This window comes from Drosophila tropicalis, unplaced genomic scaffold (genome assembly GCF_018151085.1).
Source record: "Drosophila tropicalis isolate 14030-0801.00 unplaced genomic scaffold, ASM1815108v1 contig_593, whole genome shotgun sequence".
NCBI lineage: Eukaryota > Metazoa > Arthropoda > Insecta > Diptera > Drosophilidae > Drosophila > Drosophila tropicalis.
In genome coordinates this window covers 4,510,503-4,533,237 of record NW_027173070.1, presented here as the reverse complement: position 1 = coordinate 4,533,237, position 22,735 = coordinate 4,510,503, and the positions used below count along the sequence as shown (strand labels likewise).

At 31.4% G+C, this 22,735-nt stretch overlaps 1 protein-coding gene across 10 annotated transcripts in view; it reads right to left on the bottom strand.

Annotated features, from left to right (window-relative positions):
- lola (longitudinals lacking) overlaps positions 1 to 22,735 on the bottom strand; it is a 72,222-nt gene that overhangs the window by 6,857 nt on the left and 42,630 nt on the right. Inside the window, exons 6-7 of one of the 10 annotated variants that reach the window (XM_068290033.1) lie at positions 18,437 to 18,523; positions 14,195 to 17,119 (exon numbers count right to left, since the gene is read on the bottom strand). The exons of 2 other annotated variants lie outside the window; for them this stretch is intronic. In XM_068290033.1, the coding sequence (XP_068146134.1) occupies positions 15,627 to 17,119; positions 18,437 to 18,523 (1,580 nt within the window). In that variant the 3' untranslated portion in view covers positions 14,195 to 15,626. Of the gene's footprint in view, positions 1 to 53; positions 476 to 1,284; positions 2,376 to 3,594; positions 4,263 to 9,270; positions 12,228 to 14,194; positions 17,367 to 18,436; positions 18,524 to 20,757; positions 22,732 to 22,735 lie in introns of those variants that run through there. 7 more of the 10 variants (XM_068290051.1, XM_068290047.1, XM_068290036.1 and 4 more) reach the window with 7 other exon arrangements.

The following is a 22,735-nucleotide window of genomic DNA, read 5'->3' as shown; positions in this document are numbered from 1 at the left end:
GTGTTTGTTTGTTTTTTGGCAATAACGAGAACTTGGCCATTTATCAACTTTTAGAAAAATTAATTAAATCAAATGAGATCCACATTATCTGCTTCATTTTCCACTTTAATTTCCGATGTATAGAGATACAGTGGTTCAAAACCATCCGAATTACAACTTGAGGCTCTTCGAGTTGGAGTTGCAGCTCCTCCAACTTCTCCTCCTCCTCCTCCTACTCCTCCTCCATTAGCACCACCTCTAGACCTAGCCACTTGCTTCTCCTTATAAATAATTTCTGCAGCCAATTCAGCTTCATGGAGTTTTTTATGCCGATTTAGGTGGGAACGCCTCTTGAACCATTTCAGACAATAGTCACATTGGAAACGCTTGAAATCCTGACATTCCTCACGCTGATGCAACATCAGACGATTCATGGTATTATAATATCGTCCACATTGGCACAATAGTTGATTTTTGGGACCATGTCGTATATAATCTGTATTCGTTTTTAAAAAGAGACAAAAAGAGAGAAAACAAAGATTTGTTTTGGTTTGGACACTCTTATGATAAATATATATACTTATATATATAGTTAATATTACATTTTAAATGAATTTGTTTTTTTTTTTTTTTTTTGTTTGAATGATGAGGAATACAACAACAAAAATTTCGTTCAAGTGGCACAGTTTTATTGAAATGCTTTTTGTTCGGTTTTGTTTTTTCCTTTTGTTTAAATGCTTTTAACTACTTAATGATTATTAATTACGAAGTGAGACAGACAGAGACCTTTTATTTTGTTTTGTTATTTTTTTGGGAGCCAGTTGTTGTTGTTGTTTGCCTAGAAAAAAAGAAAAACATATTAGTCATGAGTCATGAAAAGAAATTGCACAACAAAATAATACATACAAAGACAAATTTAACAAATACACTTTTACTTAATTGTAAACATTAATTCATTTTATTGTTTTTATCATAGTTTTGTATATGTTACAATGTTGGTTGTTGGTTTTTCTTAGATATTTTTTTAAAATGTCTTGTTTTTTATTTATGATCAGCGGAATTTTTGAGAGTTTTTAAAATGTGTAACTTTTTTTTTGAGCAACTTTCTTTTGTTTTGTTTTTTAGAGAGAAATTCGTTAAGGCTTAAGTATAATGGGGCTTAGTTAAAAGAGATCCATCTATTTTGGCTATGTTTATGTATATATGTATATATTACATTTACTACCACAAAAGTTATGTATGTATAAGGGGGGGTAAATCACACAAAGTTATGACAATAACCAACAAATACTAATTATATAAATCAAGTATTTATTTCTCTTAATTTCCATTGCCCATATGTATAATGGTTAAACTCTCACCCGATTCCGCATGCTTTTGATTCATATGCTTACGTAAATCGGATTTATATTTGCATTTATGTGGACAATGTGGACATTTCAGAGTGGGTTCCACTCCACATTCATAGTTCTTGTGTCGCTTGAGGGAGCCTTTGATTTTGTATGTTTTACCACAAACGTTGCAAGCAAATTTCGCCTCATCCAGGGTAAAGTCATTACCAGTCACTTGTTGTAGGGTCATGGTGGTGCCAGTGGCAGTGGGATTCGAATTTGTACCAGTTGCGGTATGCAAATCTACATATAGTTTTTCCATTTGCATTTGGTTATCACCCTCGACTTGCTGTTCATCATGAAGATGATGTTGTTGCTGCTGCTGATGATGATTATGATGATTATGATGATGATGATGCATTTGCTTGTCCATATAATCATCATCGTCCAGCAGATCATCGTGATGCGGATGATGTGTATGATGATGATGATCCTCACTCTTGCCCATGGCAGCCAATTCCAATTCTCTTTCTGCCTCATCGGCATCGGTTAGCAATAGTTCGGACTCGACAACAGTTTCATTTGAATTATTGCCCGTACTGGTGGCCATGGATATGCTAGTACCATATTGCATAACATCACGTAAAAGCATTTTATCCTCTAGCCTGGATGTATCTATTTTGATGAACTCTTGACGTGCTGGTGCTACTGCTGCTGTTGGTGGCGTCACCTGCTGTGATCTCTGCTGCTGCTGTTGCTGCTGGTGCTGGTGCTGGTGGTGGTGGTGCTGCTTAACAATCTGTATGGTTGTGGCCTGCCCCTGTGTTGGTTTATGCAACAAACTGGTCGTTGTTGTGTTTGTTGTTGCATTTTTAGTCAATGCTGGTATCGTATATTGTATATTACCCACTGGATTGCCCAAATCATCTGGTGGCAATTCCACCACAACTGTTGCTGCAGTTAAACCATTACTCAACGTCTGACTACTGCTAGTCAAAGTGGCATTTTGGCCCACTGTACTGGCTATGGAATAGGGCACCGTCTCCAATATGGTCCAATAGCCATCTGTAAAGATAAGTAACAAAACGAAATATCCTTTGATTAGTTCAATAGTCAATCATTAGATGTTTTTAGATAATTACTTGTATTTAGGTATCTATAACAAGTGAGTGTGGTGAGTGTGGTTCGATGTGGAGGTGGTTCAATGTTGTTGTTGTTCAATGTTGTTCTTGTTGGCATTGGCATCGTTTTTCTGCTCTATTTTTTTTTTCTAAATAGCCCATCCAATTTGGTTTCATTTAGAAATCTTTGTTTCATTTTTTGATGTACATATATATTTTGTATATAGATTTACTTTTGTATACTTTATTCTTTTTTTTTCATTTACGTTTACAGAATGCAATTTTACACCAAACAAAACAAAAATAAAAAATAAAAAGTTTTCTTTACACAACTGAGGAATATATATGTATGCACGTGTATATATTTTATGTACTATATATTAGGTATATATATTATATATGTTCTGAAGTGGCAACAAAATGGCGCTGTAAGTCTTATTTATGAGGGGGAGAGGGGTTGTGGGAAAAGAGCCTATAATTTGCTGGCAAGATTTTTTTGTTGTTTTTTTATTTGTTTGTTTTTCTATATATATTTGAGTTTTGAGAAAACACCAACCACAGGTTTAAGAGCTAAAAGAAAATATTTAAGTGTTGCTTTCTTTCTATCTTTCTTGTACGTATAAAAATATAAAAGGTCTTGGACCCCATCATCATCATAATAATAATAATATTATTATTAATAATATAAAACAAAAACTTAAATACAAAAAACAGTTAAAAAAACACATACACACAAAGTGTAGAGAAAAATAGAGTTAGAGAGGGAGATAGAAGATGAAATCGAAAACGGAATGCTTTGAAAGAATAGAATAAAAAAAAAGATTATCAAATATTTTAAACTAAAGAAAAATCATATTCATTTAACTAGTAAAAGGTCCGATAAGGAACTTATTTTCTTTGAAATTTTCATATGTCCAAATATCATATATAGTCTAAAACCAAGATTTTAAGTAATTTGTGCAGGAATGTATGTATGGCCTAAGGTCAACGTCGTCTCTAACTATTGTTGTTTTTTTTTTGGATATGATTGTAATAGGTATATATATATGTATATATATGTATATGTGTGTGGAGGTAGCTACTAATTGTTAAATCATTTGGTAAACATTTCACATTACGCCTCTCAAGAGTTGCTTCTGTAGTTCACTCATGTTGTATATCTTTAATATATTGATTTCTCATTCGTCATCGTAGTCATCATCATCATCGCTCTCCTGCTTGCAGGGCACAGCCGTGATGGTTAGATCACGACCAGCAAATTCAAATTTGATTTCACACAAAGCGGCAGCCACATCGCTATCAATGCCATCAGCATCTGCCTCCGCCTCACCATCGCCAGTGGCTTCCTCATCGTTGCTTAGAACATCTTCGTTGCGTATCACATACAAGGACTCCTCATCGTCGCGTGCTCTTTCATAGAGCAGACAATGTTTGCGTTTGGCATGACGCAGGACATGATCTTTGCGTCGCGAACGATATTCACAGGATACACATTTATATTTCTTTTGTTTCAGACAATATTTACGAACATGCTCCTGCAATTTCTGATGCGATTTATAATAACGTTTGCAATGTTTGCATTGCATAAAAGAGTCACGTGATGGATTGCCACCAGAAACGGAGGCCATGCCGGCATTATCATTATCAATATGTTGTAACTGACTAATAGTTGTTGAGTTTGCGTTGTTATTATTATTGTTGTTGTTGTTATTATGATGTTGTTGTTGCTGTTGCTGCTGCTGCAGATAGCCATAGTCATCATAGCTGGCAGTTGCCGACGGTGTTGATGTATCCACACCCAATAAACTGCCCAATATGGGATAAATGTCTGCTGGACAAAGTTCAATAACCAAAAAATAGAACAAAAGAAAACCAAATATGAAACGAAAATAAGAAAAAGAAAATTAAACAAATTTAAATTATAAATTTAACAAACAAATGAATGTATCAAATAATAAGTAATTCAAAACTTATCCACTAGCCACAACTTGTTGGAGTTTTTTTTTTTTGTTTTTGGGTTTCTTGATCTTGATGATGAATGGTTGAATGTTCGAATGATGATCTTGTGCCTGTTTTCACTGTAGATGAACTGATATTTGTTTACAGATTACTGAATGATGATAATGATGATGATGATGAGGATCTTGATGATGGTTGATCTTGATGACGTTGCTGATGATGTGAAATTCCCATTTAGTAGAGAGCACCTCAAGCATTTTAAAACTAGGTCTAAACAAAAGTTTTAAATAAAAAAAGAATAGTAAATCAAATAAAGTTTGTTGTTTGCTGTGTGTGTGTGTGTGTGTGTGTGTGTGTGTGTGTGTGTGTGGAGGATTTTGTGCTTTCCAAACTACAACAATATTCAGCAAATAAATATAACTATCACATATATATAAATATATTTGTTCTTGTTCAATATTCTTCTCTCAATACAATAATAATTAATGCATATTATTAGCCAGGCCAGAAGACAGAAGGTTCCAAGACAAGTCTCTCTCTCTCTCTTTCTCTCTCTCTCATTAGAACTCCATTTTTTCCATCTAGTTGAACCTAAAAGAAGAGAAAATTCCATGTTAGTTAATTTATATAAACAATTTTTCTCATCTGCAGTTTATTTTGCTAGGACTGAATGGGGGGAAGGTGGGGGGAGTGAAGAATATGAAGAAAATAAATCTCTGCAAGTTTGTAGAATAATTATCAAAACAACATTTTTCAAATAGTTTTTTTTTTTTTTTTTTTTATGATTTCATCATTTTTTTTTTAATATATATATATTTTAGGTTTTAGTTGAATTTTCATTTTTTTTTTTTTTTTGTGTTTTGTTTTCATTTTACAACAATTAAATAGCATTTCTTTTTATATGTATATAGATTTTGTTTTTATTTTTTATTTTTTTGCTTTCATTTTATTCATTGTTTATTAATAAAATTGTTTCACAAATTTTTCTTTTGTTGTTGTTGTAAGGCGTTTTTCGGCTTTTGTTTTTAATTATTATTATTATTATACATTTTACACTATTGCAATATTTGTCAATCTAGAATTTGTTTTTTTTCTGTTTCTTTTTCATTGCACACATTTAAAATTGTTTTTAAGCACACTTTTTCTTTTAATTTTAAATTATTTATTTTCGAAAATAAACTAACAACTGGCATTTTGAATGTCCGAATGTCATTAGATATATAATTCTTAAATATTCTTTTTATTTTTTTGTTTTTGTTTTCTTCTTTTTTTAATATTAAACTAAAGAAATTTCTCCTTTCCATTTTGTTTTGTAAATTTTATTATCAGCGCAAAAACTAAGCTACAAATTACAAATATATATGTATGCATGGTTGTGTGTGTGTGTGTGTGTGTGTGTGTGAATATGTTTATATTTATTTATTTCATTTTTTATTTTTTTGATTTACTCGTTTCGGTTCGATTTGCTGTTTCAATTTTTAAAGCGTGCGTTAACAGCTATTAACATTTATATTTTTTTTTTCTTAATGATTGCAGTTAAATTTTTTTTTTTATATATATTGATTTTTAATTTTCACTTATGCCTACAATTCTAGACGATGTTCTCATTGTGTGTGTGTGTGTGTGTCTATGTGTGTGTGTGTTTTTATTGCAAGTTAATTCCCCATTTATTTATTTAGTTACATTTTTGCTATTAGAAGGAAAAAATTATAAAAAATTAAAAAAAAAAAAAACACAAAACAGAAAGTTATTAATTGTAAAATAGAAAAGTAAAGAATAAATTTTTTAAGTAAAATGTGTATATATGTATATATGTGTGTGTGTGTTTGTGTCTATGTAGAGAGCTAAATGAATACATTCAATTTGGCATTCACTTTTAAAGATTTATAAAGTTGTTAAATTACTCAGAGTACTATTCATTTATTATTATATTTATGAATTATTCATTGACATATTCTCTTCTTGTTAGTGTGAATATAAATACTCTTTACTCATTGATGTATTCATATGTGAAAATTCTGCGAATATTTAGAGAACTTTTGAAGAGTTTTGAATGTTTCTTTAATATAAATTCATTCGGTTACACAGATTCATTGATTGAGTGAGTTGTTAAGGTATTCAAATATAGTCAGTGTACTATCTATTCATTGATTTGTATTGATTGAGTTGGTAAGGTATTCAAATATACTCAGTGTAGTATTTATTCATAGTTTGAAAATTCATTGCTTAGAAACTCTGAAATTCTGTGATTACACTTGAGTCCTTTTTGAGTTTTGTCAAACATTTTATACAGATTGATTCATTAAGTGATATTTGATTTGAAAACTTTGAATGATTTAGTGATATAAAATCACTCATTGACTAACATTTGATTGCATTTTTGTAAAGTTCTACTCAATCAAAACTTACTTAATGATAAGTACTCAAAAGTAATGAAAGTTTTGAATGCATTCATACTGCTCTCTAATATGTTATTGTGTGTTTGTGTGTGTGTGTGTTTTGTTTTCTGTATGCATGTTTTGAGTTTAAACGGACAAAAGCCGCCTAACCATGATTTTTATCATCGAACATACATAAATATTGTTCGAATTCAATTCTATAGCATATTCTGATTCTGTCCTTGTGTCCCTGCCCTATTTCCACTTGCCTATGCCGTTCTCTTCATTATCGTTTGTTTTTTAACATTTTCTTAACAATCACAATTAATCACATCGATTTATATTTCTATATATTTATATATATATATATATGTGTGTGTATCTATATGTAGGTATATATATATATAATTTTACATTCACAGCTCCAGGTTTACAACTTCTTTAATGTGTTTGTGTATATGTAGGTGTAAAGTGTGTGTGTGTGTTTGTATTGGTTATTTATAAGGGTTAAAAGCTTACTAGAACAAAAAATTAAAAAAAAAACACACAATAAAGGCAACAAAAACAAAATGAAAAAATTGTTAGATACAGATACATTTCTCGTACATATACATACAAACAGATTTAGTTAAATAGTTTCACTTTGCCTAGTTGGTACAATTTCTCGAAAAATATGTTTTCTTTATAGATAGATAGATAGATAGATAGATTGATAAGATAGTTAGTTAGGTTTCACGTGTAGATTTGCCTGCCAAAGTGTCTGTGTGTGTGTGTGTGTGTGTGTGTGTGTGTGTGTGTGTGTGTGTGTGTTTGTGTTGGTGTGTGTTAGTAGTTATTTTTTTCTTTTTTGTTTGTTAATCAAAATTATATTGAATTTATCACATGCTCTTTCTTTCCTTTTAACTACACTCAACTCAACTCAAGTCATCTAATGACAAATTTTCTTTTCTTTCTTCATCTTTCTTTTTTGAGTTGTTTTATTTTGTTTGTTTGTTTATTTTTTTTTTTCATCACATCGCGCTGTTGATAAATTAGAAAAAATTTCTTGTTGTTGTTTGCTTAGAAAAGTAGTAAAAAAATGATTTTTTTTCCATTTGTTTTTGTTTTTGTATAAATAAGAACCACAACCTTAATAGACAAAAAAAGTTAAATAATTTGCTTTAGATAAAAATTAAATTAAAGAAAGCATATAATTTTATATATATATATGTAGTAGACGCTTGTGATATAGTGAGAAAGCAAAAATATATATATATATTAATTAAAGTTTTAACAAATTAAAATAAAAAAAAACTCTTTTTTTATCCCCCCCTTATTTTGCTTTATATCCTTCACTTTTCTTTTTTCTTTGCTCTACGTTTCTCCGACTGACTAGGAATTATCTGTATATATATATATATATATCGTTCTATATATATATATCAAAATTATTTTTGTAAATTTCTTTTGCCAATTAATAATATATATATATATATATAAAAATGTTTAGCCAATTCTAACAAAGATCAAAACAATATAACAAAATTAATTTAAAAAAAAACTCACATAAAAAATTGTTTTTTGTTTTTTTAACTTATGTAATTCGAATACTGACCGACAAAAAATTTTTGAAATTAAAATGTTCTCTCCTTGTTATCGTTTTAGTTTCTTTCCTTTTTCGTTCCTCTTTCTTTTAGTTTAGTTTGTTGTAATATTCGCTTAGTTATTGCATGGGTTAACTATAATATATGTGTGTGTTTGTGTGTGTGTGTGTGTTGGATCATCGCTTGTTTATTTAGGTTTCCTTTTTGTCTTACGAATTTTTGTGCCAATTTCGTTTTGTCTGCTGTTTTATCACATTGTTTTTGTTGTGGCACAAAATTCGAATAAACAAATTTTTCAACATTTTCATTTTCTTTCCTTTTTGTTTAAGCTCATTGTTTTCTATGCTTAATAGCTTTAAAATTTTTATCAATTATTAAGTGTTTAGTTTAGATTTTATGGGGTGTGTCTCTGTGTGTGTGTGTGTGTGTGTGTGTGTGTGTGTGTGGAGCGTTTTCTGAACTAGCTTTCGTTCAATCAACGTTGTTATTATTATTATAATAAACATTTACAATTTTACAATATACATATTCTTAAAAAATTAAACGATTTATATAACAAAAACCTTTTCTTTTTCTTTTTTTTTTTGTTGCAACATTTTGTTTTTCTTTCAAATTTTCTTTTAACAATTTTTGTGTGTTTGTTTTGAATTTTGAAAATTACTTTTATTAACAAGAAATTATACATATATGTAAATAAATTTTCTTTTTTTTTTGTTATTTATATGCAATTTGTTTTTGTTTTTGTTTTGTTTTTATGTATACATATATATTAATTACAATGAGGACTATATTCTTTATATCACATACCAATTATATATTTTTCTCTTTTCTTTTCTTTTCATAAACTTTGATGACTGACAGACGACTCTATTTCATTCTTTGACTCGATGCGAGTGTCCTTTTTTTTGTTGTTGTATCCTTTTTCCTCTTTTTACGTTTTGTTGTTGCTCGTTTTAATTTATTAAAATTTTGTTGTGTGTTTTTGTAGTTGTTGTTGTTGTTGTATGGACGCGCCTAACCCTTTTAATTTAAATAATTTTGTCGTTTTCGTTTGTTTTCTTTTTACTTTCTTTCTTTGTTTTTTTTTTTTTTTTTTTTTTTTGTTCAAACTAAAAAAATTCCCTCTATCACATTTTGTGTTCACAATTTAATTCATTAAATCATAATACGTTTTCATTTCTTTTTTGTTTTTGTTTTAAATTTTGTTTTTGTGTGTTGCTTTTTGTTTTGTTTTGTTTTTTGCATGGAATGAGCACAAGATAAATATATAAATTAATCAAAAAAATTCTTTTCTTTTTTTATATTTTTTTGAAGAAAAAAACAAGATTAGAGATCGTTGCGTTTCGTTTTTCTTTTTTGTTTTATAACTAAATAACTTATAACACGGGATTGCTTTAACTTTTGTTTTTTACCTTGGAACGAACATTTTTTGCTTTGCCCTTACAATCCCTTATTATATTGTTTTTTGTTTAATTTGTTAATGTTTTAATTGTGTTTTGTTGCTTTCGGGTGGCGCGTACCTCAAGAAAAATAAGTGCCAAAAACTTTAAAGAATGACAAATTGTTGTATAATAAAAAACTAAAAATATTAATTTTTAAACTCAAATTTTTGTTGTTTTTTTTGTGGTTTTTGTTTTTCGTTTTTTTTTTTTTTTTTTTTTTTTTGGTAGATTATATTGCACTTGACCAATATTATTATCGTTCTTCTGCATGCTTCTTCTTTCGTGTTCTTCTTCTGTCTGTCCGCTCTTTTCGCTATGCTTTAGGCTCTAACTTATTGGCTAGATTTGACTCTCTGATCCATTCTCTGACTGTAACTTTTGACTGACTGACTGACTAAGCGTTAATTGTTAAGTTTAACTATTGCCCCACATTCTCATTTGATTTGGCGCGTGGTGAGTGTTTGTTTTTTTTTTTTTTTTTTTTTTTTGGGGTTTGTTGTTTGTTGTGTCTTCTCCTGGCGAGTCTATACTAAAAATTAATGTGAATGTTTAAATTGTTTTTCTATTTTATTCATAGATTGTTGTTTGTTGCTGTTCTTGTTGTTGTTGCTGCTGCTGCTGCTGTTTGCGTGCTGACTATATAAAAAGAAAATGCAAAATTTTTTGTTTTTCTACCTTTCTGCTGTTCTGGTTTTTGTTTTCAATTGAGATCATTAAAGTTCGCTAAGAAACAAAAAAAAAAAGACGATTTTCTATATACATATACACACAGTCACACGCTCACACACACACACACACACTTACATACACACACACACACAGACAGAGGCTAAAAACAAAAACATTAGCAGGTCCACCAATACCTAATCTGACCCCACAACCAACTAACTTCACTTCTTCCACGCGCCACCATTGAATGTTGTTTCACATTGCACACAAGAATTAAAGAAAAATAATAATAGAGAAGGAAACTAATATATTATACAATAAAAATGAGGCTTAGCCCTTGAATCAAAGTTGCTTTCTAATCGTTCTTTTTGGTTCCTAACTTTGAAACGAACTTCTTAGCTTTTTGGCAGAAACCTCGTCCTATTTCTTTTACAGTTACGCGAGTTAGTGTGGTACTTTTTGTTTTATAATTATATATATATAAGGTGTATATATATACATATATATAGAGATGTACACATATATATATATATATATACATGTATAAAAAAACGACTATAATGTTTCAAGATCATTTGGAAAATTAATTGAAACCACTGCCTGACGTCGTCGTCATCCTGTGGATCCTAGTTTTTAGCTTGTATATTGAGGAGCTGAGCTGGATTGCTGCTGTTGCCTTTACTACTCCGTTTGGGTTTGTTGGTGTTGTTGGTGCTGTTGCTGTTGTTGTTATATCATCGATGTTGATGGGTGCGCATATGGAGCACGAGATTGTGTTTATGCTTGGATTTCTTATGACAAATGGGGCACTCGAATTTTGGTTCTACACCGCATTCGAAGCGTACATGTCGATTGAGGCTATGTGGCCGGGCATAGGTATTGCCGCATCTGTCACAGGCATAGGCACCACCGCCACCACTCCAAGTGGCTGTTGGTGTGCCACCAGCAATGGCTGCCGCTGCTGCTGCTGCTGCTGCTGCCGCCGCCGCTGATGTAGAAGCTCCACCGCTCGTTGATGAGGCACTTTGTGTATTGTTGTTGTTATTATTATTATTATTATTGTTGTTGTTGTTATTGTTGCTGTTGCTATTGCTGCTGCTACTGGCTGCCAAATTGGCTGCTACTATTAAGGCGGCTGCTGTTGGTGGATCTACTACGACAACGGCGGAATTGGTGGCATTGCTGCCACCACTGGGAGCCACACCGCCACTACTGCTACTGAAACGCCGTGTGGGCGTGTCGCTGGGTACTGGATACATCAATGGCGGCACTGGACGACTTTGCGAGTGCTGTAGATGATGATGCTGCGCTTGATGTTGATGCGGGTGGTGAAGATGATGCGTTGTATGTGGCCCTATTGTTAAACCAACTCCTGTTCCAACTGCTGTGCCTTGGGCGGCAGCTAGCAGAGCTTTGGCAAAGTCCATACGTAAATCACATGGCTCATCCATACTATCATCGTCATCATCATCATCAGGATCGTCATCCTCATTACTATAGATGTCGCCTCTCACAGCACCGCTGCCGCCGCCATTTCCATGTCTTGTCACCAGCGGATGACCAGTACAATGAGTGGGCGTGGCACAAGCACTATCCGCATCAATGCGCAGCTCTTGCTCGGGCTCTGGCATCTCGTGCTCATTATTGTCATCGAAACCCGGTACACTGGGCTCGAATTTGATCACAGCCGTCGGAGTGGCAATGGGACTGGTGTAGGGACTTGTCTTTAGGCCAAGCGAACTATAGCGTCGATGTGTCGAAGAAACTGTGCAAATGAGAAGAATCAGAGAAAGAGAGAGAGAGAAAGAAAGAGGAGAGAATAGAGAAAAAGAATGTATAAGAAATCATGACAAATCGATATATCTCAAAAGTCACTTCAAAATCTGATATCAAAAGTTTTCCTAAAACTAATTGGGAAATACTTGGAAAAAAATTAACACAAGAAAAAAAAATGTAAAGATTAAATAAATATTGAAAATTTGTTTACCGTGATTTGTTTTTGTTTTTTTTTTATATTGTAGGCGTGTGTATTTTTTGTTGTGTGTGTGTGTGTTTAATTGTTGGTGAGTGTATGTGGATGGACGGTGTGTTAAAAATGCTTTTTGTTGTGGCTCTTCGTAGCTTTAGTGACGGGAGGAAAATTTGAAATGATTTGTTTTAAATGTGTGTAGGTGTGTGTATAGGTGTGTGTGTGTGTGTGTGTGAGTGAGTGGGCTGCAAAAGTAATTTGTTAATCTTTTTTTAAAAGACTATGGATAAAACAAATTAAAAAAAAAAGTATGAAACTTTAACAGACATCGAGATTTTGTAGAATTAAAAAAGAGTTACAAGAAAAAAAAAATATATAGAAATGACTAATTAAATTGTTGTTGGTTAGTGACAAAATAGAAAAGTACGACTTTTACACACTAAATAAAAGAAAGAAGAAAAAAAAATTAATCAAAAAGAAAGAAGGACATTACTTTCACAACTTATACAACTGTATATATAGATGTTGGTATATAGAAAGTGAATTCCATACAAACATTTTCTAAATTAAAAAAAAAAAAAAACATTTTATAAATAAGAACTAAAATACGCATGCAATAAATATTGTAAAGTAAAAGAAAAGAATATTTAAACGAAAAGAAAGATTGAAAAAACAATTTTCATTGTAGGCTTTTTCATTTTCTTAACTATTTTAATACTATATTTAGTGTGATTAAATAGATCACACACACTATATAAGATATATAGAAAGAGAGCAAGAGATCAAGATAAATAGAGAGAGATCATGAGAGAGAGAGAGAGCTAAGGAGGAGTAAGGAGTAGGTAGGATATAGAACTTAAAATTAACCTTTAGCAATACAATACAATACAAAACGTATCCAATATATATACTAAATATATATATATATAAAGTATATAGAATAAAAGAACAAACTACAAATTCAAAAAAAAAAGAGATATATATATAGTTCATACAATAGTTAGATTAGATAAATTTATAAGTAAAGGCCAATTATATGAATTGCCTTGTTTGTTCTAACAAATACACACATATATATATATATATATATATAGTATATATATATATAATTTAATAGGGTCTAAGAAGTAAATACATAGTTGCACAGTATATATATATATATGTATATATAGATAGATATGTATATAAATATAATCTTGGTAGTTAGGACATGCAAACAATAGTATTAAGGGCTCTACACCAAATAACTGCCACAGTCATCGACCTCTAAGATGGAAGCATTCATTCAATCATCATCATCATCAATTATCTCTCCTTCATCACATCACATTTTGACCGTGTGGAACAACACCATCCATCCACCTGAAATAAAAAGCTGATTAGTATTGGTTCTAAGTAATTAAATAAACAATTTAAATCTAAATGCCTAGAGTGAAAAATCATTTGATGTTGGGAAAATTGTGAATTGTATGCCATGAGTTTAGGTTGTTCAGGGAGGGGTGGAGGGGTAAAATCAAAAACTAAAAAAAATAAATACACTTTTTGTTTTGGTATTTTTGTTTGACATTTGCTTTTAATTATATTTCGAATTTTCTTTGTTTTATTATTTTTTTTTTTGGTTTGTTTGTTTGTTTTCTTTTGTTTTGTTGTTTGTTTGTTTTGGTTTTAATACATATTTTTAGCCGGCAATAATTAAGTTGTTTGTTTTTTTTTTCATTATGAATACATAATAATAATAATATTATAATGTTATATATTAGGGATTTTTCCTCTTTTTTTGTCTTTTCTTTTGTTTTCTCTAGCATTTTCTTTTTTCTCTTGTAACTTCATAGAGGTATTTGTTATCTTTTTGACTAAATATATAATTTGAATATATATATATACATATATATTCAAATATATAGTTAAGTTTACATACAATTCAGATTCAGTTTTTGTTTTCTATATAGTGCCGGTTTTTTTTTTTTTTTTTTTTTCTTATGCAAATCTAACAATTTTTCCACAATTTTTGACAATTTGAAAAAAAGCTTTTGCTTTGTGTGTGTGTGTGTGTGTGTGTGTGTGTGGTGGTGTGTGTGTAGTTTTGATATTTCGAATTTTGTTTTAGTTGTTCTTTTCTTTTTATAAATATTATAATTCTTTTTTTTGGTATTTTCATTAGTCATAATTTTTGTCTAGAATTTCAAAATATATTTATATATATTTATAATTATATTAATATATTATCTCATAATTTCGTTTTGACTAGATTATATGTGGCATGCCCAAAAAAAAAAAAAAAACGGAAAAAAAATTAGAAAATAAAACAAAACCTAATTAAAACTTCATTGCTTTGGTATGTTTGATTTAACAAAAATGAAAAAAAAAAAAAAAAAAAAAAAAACGTTTTAAAATCAATTTAATTACAATTGTTTTTTTTTTCTGTTTTTTTTTAGTATGCTTTTCTGCTCTATGTTTGTTTGTTGTTGTTCATGCCAAGCATATATGTATATATTATAATTTTAGTTTTTATGTTTAGTTTAAAAATTAAGAGTTAATACAAAAATGTTTTGTCTTTTGTTTCTGTTTTTTGTTGTTTTTTATAGCACACTTAAACAATCTGCTCTGACTAGTTGACATAATTTCATTTCTGTTCTTTACACATTTTTTGTTTCATTTAGAGTTTAATTTAGATTTTTTTTTGCATTTTTTTTTTTTTTTTTGTTTTTCTTTTTGTTTAATGAGAATTTGCTAAAGCAATACACATTGTGTCTAATGAGAATATGTTTTGTATTGCAACAATTCGGCTCAACGACTGAACTATTCTATATATATATATATAGAGAGAGAGAGAGAGAAAGATAGCTTCTTTCTATAAGAAATCAAAGGTTTAGATGTATGTATAATTACAAATCAGTTCTTCTGGTCTTAGAGAGAGAAAGACTTATAGCACACAACACAAGCTACTACTCCCACCAACATTATGATCAGAATCAATCATCATCATTATCAATTTCACAATCAATTGCACCAAATTATAAACTAAACCCAAAAACTAAATTTGTACTAAGTCCAGCCGTTGGCCTTTTAAACTTTGTTTTGCTTTGGTTTCTTTTGTGTATGTGTATGTGTATGTGTATGTGTGTGTGTGTTTGTGTGTTTGTGTGTCTGTCTGTTTGTACAACTCTCCCATCAAATGGACTCTGCAGCTCCATTTTATTCATTCTGGAATACCAGAGTGTATGTGCTGCTGCTGTTACTGTTGCTATTTTGGTTAGAAACCGCATTTGCCACTCCCAGACTTAGAGTTGGCATTTGCTGCTGCTGCTGTAGTTGTTGTTGTTGGCTCTGCTGTTGATATTGTTGTTGTTGCTGCTGCTGCTGCGTTGATGGTTTCTTTTCAGCCGCCTCCTCAGCTGCCTCCTTCTCACGATCCCGACACTTGGTATTCAAATGACGCTTCAGATTGCTGTGAACATTTGTGGCATATCCACACATCTTGCTACAGAAATAACGGGGCGGCAGGCCACATTCATTCTTCAGATGACATTTGAGGCTGTTCTTCCATTTGTAGGTGCGATTACAATTGCGGCATACCCATGGCTTCTCGATATCAGCATTATAGATCATATCAGCGGAATGCTCTAGAGATTCTTTGCGAGTGCGTTTATTTTGAACCAAAATCCTGTAACGATTGTCATCCGAATGCGACCAATGCAGATTCTGCAAGTTCTGAGCATCTAATGGCAAGCCACCCATTAGCTTGTTGTTGCCCAACAAAGTGGAATTGGCCGATGTAATGGTCGAGCCACCGCTGGAGCCAGCTCCAAATTGTTGCTGCTGTTGCTTTGATGCCGAAATTGTTGTTATGGTGGCCGGAATTGTGGGCAATTTGATTTGCAATGACGATTGACTGGTGGGTTGCAATTGTAAATTTTGCAAGTGTTGCTTCTGTTCCAGCAACTGTTGCTGCTGCTGCGCACTCAACACAATCTTTTTGGCCTGAGAATTACAGGATTTTTGCTTGTCATTCGATTGCTTGGCATGCTTTTGGGTGGCCGCCGCTGTCGTCAACAGATCATCATCGTCATCATCGTTATCCATTAGATAACTATCCTCGAACTCTTCATTCTCAATTTTCACTGCATCATAGGTCCAGGATAATGGACTTGCCAGCTTCAAGTCATAATCGAATGTATTCTCATCCTCCATGGCCTCATTGCAGACAGCTTCATCGTCACCATTGAGCGATACATTGTCGGGATTCTCGATTTTAACAATAACCTCAGTCATGGCATCATCAATGCTATCCAATTCGACACCGGCAGCTGCCAGAGCTGCAGCCGACGCAGCATCCACATTACAATTGCCCACAGTGGTGGTGGTGGCCGATGAGGCGCCTCCCTTGCTAATGTTGTTGTTGTGACTTCCATTGCCTGTGGCAGAAGCCGCCTGGGTAATGCAAGCGATTGTTGTGCGTCCGATACTACCGATTCGGGTTACCGTTTGTGGAGCCATCTGATGATGACCTGTGCCACTGCTCGTCGTTGTTCTTTCCGTCGTCTTCTGGGCCGTTGACATTGATGTTGCCGTTGTTGTTGTTGTTGCCGCCGTCGTCGTTTTCGATGTGTTGGAGGTGTTGGCATTGTTAGTGGTTTTAGCATCGTTTATGAGTGACTTTTTCGCCAGATTCTGGGTTATTAGTTTGTCTGCACAAACGCGTTTTAGGTTCGTTAGTTTGTTTTGTTTTTTTTTTTGGGTTAGTCATGAAATAGAAATGGTATATAGAAGTTAATGTTAGATTAATTTTGATTTGATTTTGCATGGATTAAATGGTTATTAATTAAATGGTTAGAAAAGCTAAAAAAAACAAAATAAAATAAAAATTTCAATAAAAATAAATAAATAAAAGTCATGTTGTTTGGTTTGGCTGTGCTGTGTGTAATGTGTAAAAGACTGTAAAAAGAAAACAAAAATTAATTCATAATATAAAAATTTAGCATTTAAAAATGCAAACAAAAGTGAATACATAAAAACTTAATAAACCATAAAATAATCCTAGAAACAAACATTTAGAATACAAATTTACATAACTTAAGCAAGTAAAAGTTTATATCCTTGTGCATATTATAAAAATGTATATTAATTAAACTCTTAAATCTTGGTGTTCCTTTTTTGCCTATTTCCCTTATGTAAGAAAATTAAATAAAAGCTAACGAAAATATCTGTACAGATTAGTAGATTGGAAGTCAATCCTCTGTTTTTTCTGTATATCCATTTTAAGTTCCATTGGCAGACTTTGCCAACAAAATAAAACCTCTCAATGGCCAAACTATAGTTTTCAAGCTAAAACTAGTTAAGAATTACAAGATTGGCAAAGCTTACAAAAGCAGAGATCACATTTTGGTGTGTATCCTGGGATAACTGTCATAACAGTCGGACAGTTTAAGAATTTTTTAACAGAAATCACTTTGATTAGACGATTTTAACCCATCTTTATGATAAAAAAAAAATGCTTTAATTTTCTTAAAAGGTAGTCGAAACTGATTGAAATTGACTTGGGTTGTTAATCCCCATATTCCCAGTATTCTTTTTAAAGGTTTTTATAATAAATGATATTAACCTGAATGCTTTTTTTGCTTTGACTCCATTAGACATAGCAATTAAGAATTGATTTTCATTTACAATAATAAAAAGAAGTTTTCAAAAAATGTCCCTTTTGTTTAAGTTTATGAAAAAGTTGGCCAAAACTAAAGTTCAAATGTCCCTAATAAGTCTATCTCTATTCTCCTTAAGATTATAAGACTAAATGAATTATTTTTTAACTTTAGATATATATATATAACAAATATAGAGAACAAATAAATGCATATTGCAGCAACATAAGGATATTTGTATAAAAAAAAGAGTTAATTGATCTAAATTTTAAGAATATAGGCACATAAAAGAAGAGACATAACAAAAATACATAAATAATCTATTAAAATCAAAAGCAAAGTAAATATTTGAAATGTCATAAGAAATACCTGTAGCGGTATCATCAGAACTCTTCTCAATAATGGATTGATCGGCCATCATAAACCAATTGCGTACACGTATGCGAGATTCGGCATCTGGAAAAATGAATTTATCATAAAAAAAAACAAATGTATATATTAGTATTATGATTTGACAATATTATAAATTAACAATTATAAATAATGTTGGCTATATCTTTCCCTAAACAAATTTGTTAAATGCTTGGGCCTAGCTTTATCAGTTGTCATCACACAAAACAAGGAGATGTAATGTTAAGTTTTATGTGAAAAAATAAATAAACTTAACTAAATGAAACTTAAAACATATAATTATCCAGAATAATACTTACAAGCATTACTAAATTTAAATAGAAACAAAAAAAAAAATGGTAAACGAAAGCTGTATTAAAGGGAGAAAAAAGAAATCTAAAACTAAAAAAATATATAACGATTTAAAATTAAATTTGAACGCCTTACAACACACAAATTTTATGCTTTACGCGTTTTATTACATGAATTTCTCACACATGAAATAGATTTTTGTGGTTTTTTTTTTTCGTATATATATATTTATATATATATATAGTTAGTTTTTTTTTTTTTTTTTTTTTTTATCAATTTACAAAAGAAGTTTACAAACGACGCATAGAAAAATGTTTATATTAATTATATATAATATATATAAAGAGAAGGAGGGGGAAATTGTGGGGTGGGGGATAATAAACTAAATCTGATGTTTACAGTTGTTGTTGTTGTTGTTTGCGGTAATCCATTTATATTTCTATATATATATGTATATATATTTTAATGAGTATTTCTTGCTTGTTATTTAATTTTTTTTTTTTTTAATTAAGTTGCTTCTATATTTTTCCTGTTTTCCTTATCCAAATTGTTCAACAATTAAATTTTTCTTTTTTTATACAGGAAAAACTTGTTTATAAAAATATATAATATAATTTTGTTTGTGTTTAGAGAAAATTTTGAATTTTCATTATTTTTTTTTTGTTTTTGCTTTGACATCAATTTTTAACAGATTTGTTTTTTCTGTTTTTCTGTATTTGTTTTTTTAAATGCTTCTAACCTTAGGCCCAACACCGCTTGGATTAACCAATGTAATTTTTAGTTTTTGTTTTTGTTTTTTTTTTTTTGGATTTTCTTTTTTATGTTTTTGTTTTCTTATAGAAAATATATATCAACTTATTTAGTTTTGCAATCACTTAAACGATTTATAAGCATTCGAGATTTTGTTTAATTTTAGAAATTTTCGTAAAGTTGTTGGTTTTTTTTTTTTTTTTGCTTTTGTTTTCTGTTTTGCGCTTTGCTTAGAAACCAATTGAAACAAAATTTGTAAACCAGTTTATAACTGGCCAAATACACTCACACACACACACACACACACACACACACATTGAATTGTGTGTGTTTGTGCATCATAGGCGAGAGCATTGCCCCCTAAAGTATGCCATAGAATGTTAAGGTTTCTTAATTGTCTATAAACAATGTTTAGGGGGCAAAGTTTATCCTGTTCTATGATCCTAGTTACTTTTAGCTTTAGATTTTAGTGTGAATGTTTGAAGATTTGTTGTTGTAGTTGTTGTTGTTGTTGTAGTTGAAATTGCAGCATTTCTTTTTTGACACTTGTTTCTACTAGGTAATATATAAGTATATATATATATATGGAATGTATTTGTATATATATAAATTAAGAGGGGGAAACGGGAAACTATAAATTAAAAAAAAATAATAATCATAATTAATAAATTAGTGCAATGTGACGTATTTTTTGTTTCTTCTATATATCTTGTTGTTGCTGTTGTTTGCTGTACTGTGTAGAGAGTAATAGTAGCTCAGCTACATTTCAATATTCTGTGGAAAAACTATGTAACTAAGTACCCCTGAGACTTAAAATGTCTTTAAGCATTTAAATCTTTCTTTTGCTGCTCTTTCACATTTCCTTTTCGTCTTTTTGTTTTGTTTTTAGATATGTTTCTCTTTGACTCTTTGACTTAAATCTTTAATCTAATTCTAAGTTTTTTCTGTATATATATGGCTGTTACGAATATATATCTATATAATGTTTCTTGTCCATATGCCAAAATTTTGTTGCTGAATTTTTTTTTGCTTGAAGTAAAAGGCACTTTTTTTTGTTGTTTAATAAATTTTTGAGCATAATTATAGCCTAAAATAATTAATTCTTTTTTTTTTTTTTTGTTGAATTTCCTTCCTTTTTGTTTTTGTTTGTTTGTTTTTGTTGTCTTGAGGTATTATGTTGTTGAAACTTTTCTTGTTGTTGGAGAAGAATCTATCTATTTTTTTTTTTTCTGTTTGACTTTTGTGTTACTAATATCTTAATATGGTCTGAGTTTTGTGAAAGCTTGCTTTGTTTTTGTTTTTTTTGTTTGTTTTCCACTGAGTTGGCTGAGCTGCTTATATATGTAATATCGTTTGTATATATAATTAAGCCTATTAAAAAAATCTAAATACAAGTTTTGTCTAAATGCCTAATGTATATATATATATATATCAATATATGTATATATGTTTGAATTGTACAAAGTTTTATCTTCTTTTTTTTTGTCTTTTCGTTTTGTTTGTAATTGTTTTTTGTTTTTTGTTTTCTGTTCTGTGGAATGCTGCATTTCTAAGGTTTTTGAGTGTAAAATCATTTTACTGATCACTTTGCTGTCTTTTTTCTTTTCATTTATCTCTTTTTGTGTTGTGGGTTTTTGTAAACAATTAATAACAAAAATAACAAGAAAAAAAAAAATATAATAAATTGTTTATATACTCTTGTGTATGAAAATGGCTTCAATTTTTTTTGTTTGTGCTTTGCAACAAATTGTGTGTTTCTTTCTTTTTCATTTTTTGTTTTGTTTGTTTCGAAATGTTTTCGAATTAAAAATCTTATAAAACTAACTTTATACATATATCTTTCTCATATATGTATGTTGTTTTTTTTTTTTTTTTTTTTTGCCTTTTTGTGTTTTTTTAGTTTTTAAACTTAATTTGGCACACTGATTCCGTTTATATTTTTCCCGAGCTTGGTGTGTGTTTGTGTTTTGTTTTAATCCTTTTCTGTTACGTTTCGTTTCATATTCAATTGTGATTAATTTATAATCCCTGATTTGTTTTAATAACTGTTCCAACTTTAACGATTTCATTTTGCTTGTTTTATGACTTTTTGCTTTGCCTTTCGTTTTAGTTTCTCTAGGAGAAATGCGTATGCAATTCCGGCGCACTGGCCAAGGCTGCTGCTGCTGCCGCCGCGGCCACAGCTGCTGCTGCAGTTGCTCCTCCTCCACCATCTAGATCGGCACCTGTGAAATTTTTTACATCATCCAATTTAAACTTCTCTTTATGCATGCGCTCCATATGACGACCAATATGCATTTTCTGCTTGGCCCTATACACACAGAATGGACACTGGAATTGTGGCTCTTTGCCGCATTCCCATTTCTGATGATTGCGCAGCGATGATTTCAGTTTGTAGACACGTCCACAGACTGGGCATGGGTGACCAGCACCGTTGTCAATTAGTGAGCCAGCACCATTGTTGTTGCTAGAATTCGTAGCTGAGACCACAGCTCCTGAACCAGCTGCACCACCTCCTCCTGCTCCAGCTGCTGCTGCTGCCGCTGCTGTGGATCCACTTATAAGATTATTCATGGCGCTGATGCTATTCAATATATTTATATGACAGAGTCCAGCTGGTCCGCTGACATCAGCGAAGGTCACAGCTCCACTCAATGTCGAGGGATAATCGCTACTATTGCCACCTGAATTGACATTATCATCGCCAAAACTCAAATCGGCACTGCTATTGGCAGCAGCAGCAGCCGCAGCTGCCGCTTGCTTTTCTGCCACAGCTTTGAGCATCAGAACGGTGGCCTCCTCTTCGGTTAGATGCTTCAGTTTGCCACCGCCAGTGGAACTGCTGCTATTATTGCCTTTGTGATGATGATGTTGCTGCTTTGAGCTTGAGCTATTGTTGTTGTTGCTGCTGCTGCTGTTGGTGGGCGTGGAGGCTGCATTCGGTTCGGTCTTTAAAACAATTGTTGGACAATCTGTTGTTGGTTTTTGTTCGCTGGTCTCGTTGGAATTGGATGCTATTGATGATGCTGATGTCTTGATGCCACTTGCTGCCGACGACTGTTGCTGCTGCTGCTGTTGCTGCTGCTTTTCGACAGACAAGTCTGTGGGAAATACCAAGGGTCGTACACCCTCACGCAAGGTAACCAAAGGCATGGCCAAACGGGCATTCCATTCATTCCATGTGAGTCCGGCAATGCGGGTAATGCTCAAATCTAA